General features: G+C 46.0%; 2 protein-coding genes across 2 annotated transcripts; both read right to left on the bottom strand.

The window, feature by feature from the left end:
- Window positions 1-1,841: 1,841 nt before the first annotated feature.
- F4812DRAFT_456577 (uncharacterized protein) lies at window positions 1,842-3,999 on the bottom strand (the record flags this gene model as incomplete). Its single annotated transcript, XM_047937011.1, has 3 exons — window positions 1,842-2,381; window positions 2,559-2,759; window positions 2,812-3,999. 3 exons carry the CDS (start codon window positions 3,997-3,999, stop codon window positions 1,842-1,844), a joined length of 1,929 nt encoding a protein of 642 aa, XP_047792883.1.
- A 5,682-nt stretch (window positions 4,000-9,681) lies between these two features.
- F4812DRAFT_418147 (RlpA-like double-psi beta-barrel-protein domain-containing protein-containing protein) lies at window positions 9,682-10,514 on the bottom strand. Its single transcript, XM_047933228.1, has one exon. The coding sequence runs from the start codon at window positions 10,329-10,331 to the stop codon at window positions 9,999-10,001; it is 333 nt and encodes a 110-aa protein (XP_047792882.1). The 5' UTR covers window positions 10,332-10,514; the 3' UTR covers window positions 9,682-9,998.
- Window positions 10,515-11,052: the final 538 nt, after the last annotated feature.

Genomic DNA, 11,052 nt, shown 5'->3' with positions numbered 1-11,052 from the left:
TACTTGGACCTTACTTAGTGAATACCTAATCAATTTCGGCGATATTTGCGCCCTTCTCGGGTTATATGCACTGATCTTCGTGAGCCGTGCAGACGATAGGGCAGACTCAGCCAAGGTTCTACCCATGCGGGCCCTTTTGCCATGCCTTATTTAGGTGCGTGGAGAAATCTGCAGGAAACCCCAGGGAAGTCGTCGTAATCGCATAAGGGACATTCCAACCCCCCACCCCCTCTCTGCCTCTCTCTGCCCTACCTGCCTGCATAGTATCAGCTACCTTAGTTACCTAGGTACCTTAACAGCTTAGGTAGTCATCAAAACAAGGAGGCTTGCTGCATCACATCGCGCCGTACGGTAGCAATATTCCTCTTTTATCGGTGGATCTGCTACTCGTTTTAACAACGCTAACCAGCTTATATTTCTCACTTCATTACCTGTCTCTGTTGCTGCCCAGTGTTCAGTACTACGTCATCAGCACCTGCAGATAAACCAGCGCAGAGTTCTGTAACATAGTTCACTGAGACGTAGATGTTTTGGGAATCATTATTCGTACACATATGCACGTGTTGATTGCTATGCCGGCCTCGGCATGTAATATGCATACATGCCTCACCTACCTTACCTTAGGTACCTACCTACCCATGTGTATACGTACCTAACCTAACCGTATGGTATTTCTAAGAAGGACAAGGGAACTTCGGAAACACGAGAGGGAGAAGCAGAATTACGTATCCCTGCGAGACCGGAGTAGCGGGGAGTGAATCTTAAAGCCGCTGGCGATGGCGGCGATACTGCCGAGAGAGTGCATAATCTCTGTTCGGATCTTTGTCTGCACTCCCACGGTCGATAGGCGAGGCGGATTCCCTTTTCCGCATCCTCTGTCTCCCTCTCTCTTGCCTACCTAACCTAGGTACCTATTCGCGGTACTTCGTTTGTTTGTTAGGTTCTATTTTAAATGGACTGCAACCTTAAGACACTTCGTCAGGTCTTGGTCGTGCATCAGGCAAATCATACCTAAGATGTTTAGTGATCCTAGATAACCAAGCCAATTAGGTTACCGAGGTGGGCATTCCTATTCGATTATCGATATCGTTCATCCTTATAACTCTTCGGAAGTTGATATATTAGCGACTAAACTGACCAATAAAATTATGGAATCTAACCCTACCTATTAAATCATAGGCAATGTAGATAGGCACCTAGAGCTAGACAACGCTCGTCGCATCATCTCTACTATTAGGGACTATTAGGGTATCGTTAAAACTTCTTTATCTCTCTATCTCGGATATCCCGTTGTAACGTCACGCAACTAAATACTTGTTTCTTCCCTATGATGACAATTATACCAAGATCCGGGGGTTTCTTTTCCCCAAGCTCTACTGTATGGGTAGGGAGACCCTGCAGAAAATGATCCAGACAAACGTCACTTTATTATAAAATACGTTTAGTTAGATATAGCCAGCATTAGACTTCAACAATTTGCCTTGGTTTTAACTGTCTTCTATTTTTGTATCCTGCATCTGAAGGACCCCTTCGAGAACGGCCTGTCTATGCGCTTGTGTACATGAAATATGCCGGTCTAGCTAGGGTTTGCTTTGGCTGTCCAAGTAGCCAAGCGGGTCTAAATTGCATGGAAAACCCCAACGTGATACTGATGTCTTTCCTTTCTATGCTTAGCGCTCTATATGCTTGGCGCCGTGCTCGTTATCCATGCTGTTTGCCGGCTGAGAAGCCTCGACCTTACCCCAAATTGGGGTCCGAACATCCTGTACTCCTTTCCTCGCTCAAATGTTACAATGACAGCTTCAAATGCATGTGTAAATATCCTAAATCTTAGTCAAAAATCATATGTCGCTGGAATCAAATGCGCCCGCGTCATCCCATTCTTGGAGCGCCGCCACTATGCTAGTTGTACAACGATGCCAATATCCGCCAGGCTCTTCAATATAGTCCAGCGCGGCTCTGAGCAAGCGCAGAGAAGTTACTGCGCAGTTCGTACTTTCGCTCTTGATTTGAGTAGAGCATTTCAATTCGCGGCCAAGAGCCTTCATGGCCATTACTACTGGCCATGCAAGGAATGTAGCCTGCATGTTGAGGATATCGCGATCGAGTTGCCCTGAAGGCCAGTGTAGACGCATAGTACTCGCAACCTTATAAGCGGCAGCCATAGAGCGTTTCTGACTTTCAGTAGCGGCTAGAAGGGGAAACCCCTGCCTTTCTACTAATTTGACGGCAACCTCGTGGAAAAGGATTTCCGTACCGCGTAGGTTCATATAAAGACTGAAAGCTATAGGGTCTTCGCGGATCGATTTAGCGTTTAGATGCATATGTAGCATCCCAAATCGTTCTTCTATGACCTTCACTAGGTTATAGTGACTATCCCACTAGATAAAAAAAAAGGTAAGTTACTTGTTTTGTTTAGTCAAAGAGAGTATTAGGTAGGAGTTGAAGACTTTAAGCCGTAGAAATTATTCGAGGAAGACTATATCTCAAAATTTCATTTGGTTGTTGTGAATGGAGTGCAAGAATTTTGCTGATTAAAAAAAAAAAAATCCACTTACGAAACCATTTCTTGTTGACGCGTATTCGGCAAGTCGTCCGTGATCGAAACATTTAATGGCAAGTTCCATCATCAAAACGCAGCCTGCAAATGATGACAACTCGGGACATGGATCGGCGGTTAAATTACCAAGATAAGGCATCTTGCTTGGCACGAAATCGGATGTTAGTAAGCCGGGCGACGGGAGATAGATGCCAAATCCCTAATTCGTATAGTTAGTCGTCGATCCTGATTTTAATGCCAGCTTGACATACTTCTGCGGCTCCTAAGTCACACTCCATCCCAGTACGCATGCGAACAAAGCTTTCGAATATATACAATCCCCAAAACGAGCGTCTCCGTTCTTCCATGAGCATGGGGTCGTCTGTAGGGGGGAGGTATAGTCCCATGTCCAAGCTCGAATCGTCGCGCTTGACGTTCTGGTCCATTTGATGTAATCCCATCAACTTCGACATTCTCACCGCACGTCCCAGTGTCAGCCAGGCCCTCGTTAGTTTATGGTCCATGATCTCGAATCTTATGATAAAGACCAGGGCCTGGAACAGGTTAAGGCTGGCGGTGCCTCCTTCCGATGCTTCCCGTTCACATTGTTCGGCGTAGCTACGAGCTAGCGTATAATATGTATTCTGTAAATGGCCGTATTGCACCGAGGTAGTGCAGCCCATTAAGGCAACCGCGTAGCTGAGAGCGCGAAGCGCAGGAGAGCTTCCGTTGGTGGAGAGCTCCGCGTTAAAACGTTCTTTGCTGAGAAAAGGCAAATAATAATAGATAAAATTAAAATAATTTTGATGGAGCGCGGCTAAGTCCCACGTCGTTATCTCATCTTCGTGACTGGAAGATGACATTATATGAGGTGGGTAAGAGACGTGTGGTGGTGTTAGAGCAGTTGGGCTCACGGTGGGTTCTAGGAGCGGTAGCGATAGTTGTGTCCAGTCTAACGATAAACCCGAAGTGCTTTCGGGATAATCATTGCAGTTGGTGAATAGGTCCATGTCGTTGCCATCTAAGCAAGGTAGACTCGTCTCACACGGGAGACTAATATCCACTTCCATAGCATTATTGGGTTGATTAGCAGATGGCGATATCTCTATCATGGTGGGATCTATCATGGTAGGTGTTGGGGGTTTTTCGATATGAGGAGGGGTAGGAATTGTATGAGTCCTGGGCATAGAGAGGAGTGCTTCGGCCTTGGCTAGTCTGTCTTCCAACTGTGAAAGTTGGGCAGGTAGATCATCTCGAGTTGAACGGCGCTTGTTATCGTAGCCGCATCGTAGGCTTAGACGGGTACATCGACCACATCTAGGTTCAGCACGATCACATCGAACTTTCCGCTCTCTGCAAATTTCGCAAGCCTGACGCCCAGTTGGGGTCCCGGTGCCAGTGCTCTCTTTACTACTCCACTGTTGTGGTGTTGTAGAGCCTCTCCGTGCCAGATTTGCCATCGTCATCGAGAATGAGAGAGAGGGTAGAGGATGGAGGGTGGGAGTTTGAGAGTTGAAGCAAGAAAAAGAAAAATGAAGATGATGGTTGTCGAATACCAAAGCGAGTATGTATAGGATGACATATAACTACATAGCTTAGGTAGGTAGATATAGTACCTAACCTTGGGTAGTATAAAGCTATAAGGGCACTTAATATAGAAATAAAGGCTTTTGCCAAGTTCCAGATTATGTATGGGGATTTTAACATATGTAAGCCGAAAGAGAGGTACTTCATACCTACCTAGATACCTAGGTATGGGGATGTATAAGAAGATGCAGGTATCTACTATGTAATGTTTCATACCTTTAGCTAGGTCAGGTTAGGTTAACGGTTAGGTACGTGTACATGATGTATTGTACCTAGTATAATATAGTATAATAAAGTATAATAAAGTGTGTATAATGCGGTATAACGTAGTATAATATAAGGCACTAGAGGCATGGTTGGTATTTAAATTAAGCTTAACTAGAGGTTCGCATTTTGGCGTCAACCGTGGTCACCTTGTACTACGACCGGCATGCAGCCGATGCAATGCATGCGCATATCAGCAAAGCACGCTTCAAGGGTTCTTATACCAGGTACCTGTGCCTTTCGAGTTGCCAAACGTGGGTTCGGTTTTGCTTCCTCGCTTGGCTGATAATGTCGTTACTTGGTTACTTGGAGAGTGCTAAACATGGAGCGCTACCTTTAACCGGATGATCAACACCGAGCTAGGGTTATTACCTAGTGTCCTATCGGTGGCTATATCTGGGTCGCGGTATATGAAACATATCGTTTTCCAAGTAGATCTCTCCTGCGGGTACCTAGGTATGACAAGATCCCCCTACGGTGGTTTTATAAATTTAAGGTTAGCATGTGTAAGGCAACCAAGTACGAGAGGTAAGTATTGACTCAGGGTACCGAGGTACGTGACATTGAGTTACATAAGGTATAAAAGTACAGGTATAACGTATGCGTATCTGCATAACGTAATACCTATGCTAGGTAGGTACTGTATCTATGATTTGCATGCTTTCTACTCTGTCGGTTTGAAATCTTTCCTTTGTTATAGGCGCCTCCTGAGTCACGCTACATTAAACGTATCTTGCATGCAAGCTTATGTACAAGACGCCCAACCCGTATCTTCCCTGTACCTTTCGTGCCTATGCAGCCGCGCCGTCAAGGTAGGTCACTGTCCCACTTCAGAATGTCGATGCAGCAACCGATGTTGTTCTTATACACAGTAGAAAAAATTACCAATCATCGCAACCGCCGAATACATGTGCCTTTTTTTTTTTTTTTTTTTTTTTTACGAACTTCCACGTTTTCAATATTAGATAGGTAGGTATATATATACTACTACCTAACCTACCTAGGTACCTGGTAATGTGGTAATGTATCGAGTATATTAATCTTGCCATGCGGCCGACTATAAGCGGTCCGGAACTCCATGTGGAACTATGAGCCGATACCCAGGTTCAGTTGATATGCTTAGGTATGTAGGCGAATGACAACAGTAGCAGTTAGATAGCAGTTCTACACCTTCGCGTTCAACTCGCTGCGCGATATCGACGGCCTCGTCTCGCTATTCACAGATGGCTGACAAGCCGTGGAAGCGTGAAGCTTGACGACTGCTTCAACCGTTGACATCGATATGCATGACAACGAGTCTTCACGTCATGTGGCCCTACCTTCTACTCCTTGATCGGCCACTCAAACACAACTACTGAGCATTTTCGCAGTATTTTAGATGAATCGCGGCTCGGTAGCGCTGACCTCAGCGCGGGAGAGAGGCTTCTAAGCAGATGAGCACTTGTTGTGATTTCCTCGGCGCTTAGCTTCCCCTTCTTTGACCTCGTTGGTCTAGCCCGACAGCAACTACGCAGTTGGCTCTCCGTTCCTTGAGAATGCTACTCCTAAGAACCGGCCAAGGTGAATTGCCACGCTTGCAAGGAGGATCGCGACCGTTGAGGCACTTGACACGGAAGACTGAGCTCGGAAGACTGAGCTATATGTGAAGGCATCAAGTGTAGACCGGAGGGTGAGTGGATCGGCTGGTCCTTCGGCATAAAGGTTCCCGCAGACATAAACTAAAGTCCGGCTCAAGATGGGAGAGATCTCAACAGGGTAGTGTGGGGCTTTGGTGCATTGTGATAGAGTCTATGCATAGCCATGCCCATAGCCATGCCGAAGACAATCACTTAGATACGCTGCAAGGATTGCTATCGAAAACAACATTGAACCTTCTGCACGATTACTTAACTCCGTGGAATCATTCCTAAGCTAGGAAGAGAAGAGATGGGTGATAGTTATGGGGGGATCGTTTAGGATCGGGAAAGGATCACCTTCAACGAGTGGCAAGCCGAGAACAGGAGGTCTAGGCTTTGAAGAAAGTAACTTCTCGGTATCTTATACCTAAGTTGACACGAGGAATTGTAAATGGGTACCTTAACCTGAGGTATAAACCTGCAGGGATACTTCTCAGCTTAAACGGGGCAATCCGATTGGGTCGGAAGATACTGCTCACGCAAAGGTCCATTCTATAGTAAAGCATTGCAGGTGGCCTTGCAGATTGCCTTGCAGTTTTCCTGGTAGCTTACCATTCTGCACCGGATCATTGAGACGCTATGAAGGACCCTAGCCAGCCCTTTTTGAATACACCTAGCTTAGCAAGTAAATCGTCCTCTCACCTGAAGATTGCTATGTGGGGACCTCGCCGCCTAGTAGAGAGGCATAAAACGTCTCCCGCCGAAAACCGAACAGGGGTGCTCACGATGTCCAATCAAACAGACAACATGAATAAGATACAAGCCCTATAAGGAATCTTTCCACTTGGCTCAAACCAATCGGAGATTTTCTTAATCATTTATTCAAGGGTTTACTGGTGTACATTATATACTGTAGTATCTCATCCATAAACAAGAGGCAAGTCTCTCTACTTTGAGAACGTCTGAACGAATAAGCGAGCCCGGATCCATATTTACTAGAGCATCATACTTACCTAGAGGTAGGAACCAAGTAAAAATCATACCACTTATTATCCTTAAGGACTTGTTTACTGGATATGGAAACAACCTTTTCTTTCAGAAACCACTTTATTTTTTTTTTTTTTTTTTTATTCTTCTTTAACGGTCGGCTATATTTTACCCAGTCTTACACAAGCGCCCAGCTCCTTTCCATCGCAAACTCTTTCCAATGCTAGGTTAAGAGGTACTAACCAAGCCCCCCCATGCAATTTGCCTTACATAAAAGTACAACAATTGCTACGTACGGTGACATTCTCATGTCTATATCCAACCGTAGGATGGCCTGCCAAGCCGTCGATATTCACGTGGTTCGTTGACAAAGAACATACTCCACTTCAAGCCCCATTCCAGAGAGGTCTGCAAATATCTGGCCGTATCCCGTAGTTTCATCTGTCCGAAGTAAACTCTGTCAACCCGCTCGAGGAGATGTGACCACACGTAACTATGCGGCTAAGGCATACGGAAACGTGCCCAAGCACGACGAGGATCCTCGATGTCTAAACGCCAATCCAGCATCTGTTTAATTCATTGCTAGCGACAGCTTCCTTTCTGGATCCTTAGACTAAACCATCTCGGTCTATTTCCACCATTACCTTCTCCTCCAACTTCGACTCATTACTCCGATCGCAAATTCGAGCAGCCGTCACATGACGTCTTCCTAGTGGCCATTGATTTATATTGCTTATATGGATTAAGTAGATCCTCTACTACGGCAGCATATCATCGCAGCAAAACCCTCAATGGAGCAACTCTTAGTCAGTTGTATGTCCCGAGTTTTGACGGGTTGACGGGCCTAATGCAATGATTAATTAGTGCTGATGGCTAATCGTTTCCTCCGTAAGCATCGTGGTAGCGCGTCGGGAGGTGCACTAGGGATCTTGCCCAACCAGGTCGAACAGGGGCCAGGCAGAGCAGGCCCTCTGGATTTGGAAGGAATATCGTACATGGAAAACCGTGGAGGACGGGCGATATTGCTTACTCGTTTGCCAGGAAGGTCTCACGTGATAAGACTGGCGAGACTCCAAGATTCTCGGTTTATCGACGGACAATTGTCCGGCGGATGATCTCTTCTGAAGCATGGTATAATGCAACCGTGGAGAACCAATACCCACATGTAAATCTAAGTCCAAGAACTGATAAACCTACAGTCCTCGAGGAGTTGGCGACAGCCTATAGGCTAGGGGATGCGTTAAGGGTCCTCTCCTCTGGCTCCTCTGGTCAGCGCCTAGAAAGAAAATTGTTATGCCAGCAAATATGCATGCCACGATGTGACCAAGAGGTGGGAAGGCAACCAGGTTTCTAGCAAGGAATCACGAACTTAACTTAATCCGGACCTTAGGGGTGTAATGGATGCAACTCCTTATACAGGTATCGCTGTGGCCCACGGCAGCCTTCCCAATACGAGTCATACCGTCGACGAAACGTCCAAAGCATGTATAAGGTGGATTTTGCCCCACCCAATCATGGATCGACCATCCTGGGTATTTTTCTTGTCGATGAGCAGGAGGCGAATACGCGATATAGCAGCTCTCGGCAACGAGGATGATTCAATTGCCACCAAATCTTACAGCAAGTAGGCGGTGGTGAGCCTCCGCGAGTACGTAAGCCCAAGAAAGCGCAAAAGGTGCTTACACCGAGACATCGAGATGCTTAGAGAAAAACAGTTCCCGTGTATATTATTATGTACATAGTTCCACTTTGGATCACGTTATCAAGTTCTTGGTGCGACGATATATGGCTTGTTTCTCGTTTGCTACTCACGCGGATGCAAAATGAGATAGAAACTCCAATATTCAACTCACATAGACGTTATAGAAATGCTCAAAATAAGCAGTGTATTGAGTGACGACATAAGGATCTTATTCAGCTTACACAGCGCGAGCATATGCACATTTAAAGATCAGGCAGATTTGCAGCTTAGCTCTCATCACCTGTCTCTAAAGGTGAAACAAATATCTCTAGTTTACTTCATTGGTATAGGTACCTAACCTAATTTAATCCAAGATTATCAGAATAAAACTATCATTCTTTCTAAAGGCAGTCTTTATGAGTACCCCGATAAGAAGGAAAAATATGACACCACCATCTCCTATCTCGCCTCGGCAAGTCGTACCCGACTCTTGAAATTCTTAGTGGCCGCAAGGTCCGAAGACGGAAGAAATGAAAGTTGAGATACAGTGCAGGAAGTCTTTATTCTAGGTAGTAGTAGATAAAATAGTCATAAACAAAAAGCAAATATCACAATTTGAGAGTATGTAGAATATAGCTACCTCTAACTTATAAATAACTGTTTGGTAACTAATAAAAAGAGTAAACCAAAATTCAGTTAACTCAGGTACCTCCTACATTTCAGTAGACTCAAGGCGACGTCTCCTAACGAGATGAACAGAACAGACATAGAACCAGCACGAAAAAAGGGCATTTTATGAACCCGGTTTGGGTGGGATAACCTCTTCAAGCGTAGTGAAGTATTAGGTACCTTAGAAGGTATAATGTCAGTTTTAAAATAAAGGAGGCTGGGTGTTCACAACTTACCCACAACAGACTCCAGTGTTCTGTAACTATTCCCAGACTTCTGCTGCTGCCGCTGCTACTACACACACACACGCACGCATGCACAAATGGATAAGACGTGCGTAGTGTTTAATATGCAATGCAAGCTTATATTGGTCTATGTTTACCGAAGCCACTATATCCGGTCCCTGACCGGTGACCGCAGAAACTCGTAATGGGGCCCGGCCCATCGTGACAAACCTAAGTCCGAGACTCCTCTACGCAATTCCGTTGCCTTAACCCATTGCCTTAACCCATTCTGTGCCAGCGATGATACCCCTGATGACAAGAAAAACTAATATATGCGGGTTGTGCGTTTCCAGCGCCGCTTACCAACCAATAATATAGACAAGTGAAACCCGTCGTGGACACCATCCAGGTAGGCAGGTCTACCCGGCCATTTAGGCGTACTCCCAGCTAACCTGGACGCGTCCCGCACCCAAGCTTTCGAGCTGCTCGAAGACGGCGGGGGACACGTCAATGCTGTCGCCAGCGCAGCCGGGGCATTTGTCGACGACCACGGCGCTGGCGGTCTTGCCGTTGTAGCTGATGTTGATGGTCCTGCCGCAGTTTCCGTCCTGGCTGGGCGACATGGCGACGACCGCTTCGCTCTCGGTGCTGTAGAGGCCACATGCTCCAAGGCCCGGGGCGAAGTAGGTCATGTCGCCCGAGAAGGCGAGAGATGGGGCAACGAGGGCACCCAGAGCAATGACGACCTTGGCGACAGTGTACATTGTGATAAGTAGTAGTTATGTGTTCTTGTCGGGTGGTTTGGTATTATGAACCGGTTGATAGATATGTCTAGAAGTAGAGTGAAGGAGCGAATAGCTAGTTGCTGGTAAACTGTTGGTGGTCCTGCCTGGATAGAAGAAAGGAATGTGGTGTTGATGATGCTTTTCGGGTAAAGGAACAGAGGAGGGCCTTGAGGCTTATATATCTTTTCCTGGGGAGACAGACTTTGTTATACGGCGCCATCACAGGTAACTTGTTCCTTCATCAGAATATTCACAAACAACCCAACTAGGTTCATCCGGTGTTTTGCATCCAAGTGACTGGATTCCGAACTCCTACGGATGTTTGCTGACTAGTTCCAACGAGGGCATTGTGGTAGGACAATAATGTCAAGTTGGTTTATTGTGAGTTAGTTGTTTAACGCAGGGGGCCTAGTGAGCCCACTGACAAGGCAAGGTCATTAATGTGAGGAGGGAAAGGGCATAAGAAATCCATAGAACCTACGAAATCACCAATGTTGGTCCCAAGGGAAGCTTCCGATCTGGGCAGGTATACTTGCACGGCTTACAATCCGGGGTAGCACATGAGTATCTATTTTAAGCCGCTAAGGCAAGGACGATCCGACAGGGGAAGTCAGCTACGAACAAACATAAATCATCTTATAGTATAGTTTGATTTTCTAGAAGACCTCGGAATCATCAGTTTATTACTTATATGTCAGTT

The sequence above is a fragment of the Daldinia caldariorum genome, assembly GCF_022478825.1.
Source record: "Daldinia caldariorum strain CBS 122874 unplaced genomic scaffold F4812scaffold_3, whole genome shotgun sequence".
NCBI classification, from domain to species: domain Eukaryota; kingdom Fungi; phylum Ascomycota; class Sordariomycetes; order Xylariales; family Hypoxylaceae; genus Daldinia; species Daldinia caldariorum.
Note: the sequence above shows the minus strand (reverse complement) of the source record. Positions and strands in the feature narration are given on the sequence as shown.

Bases quoted from the DNA above. Each gene is read 5' to 3' on its own strand.
- F4812DRAFT_418147 (XM_047933228.1), bottom strand. From the start codon at position 10,331: ATGTACACTGTCGCCAAGGTCGTCATTGCTCTGGGTGCCCTCGTTGCC.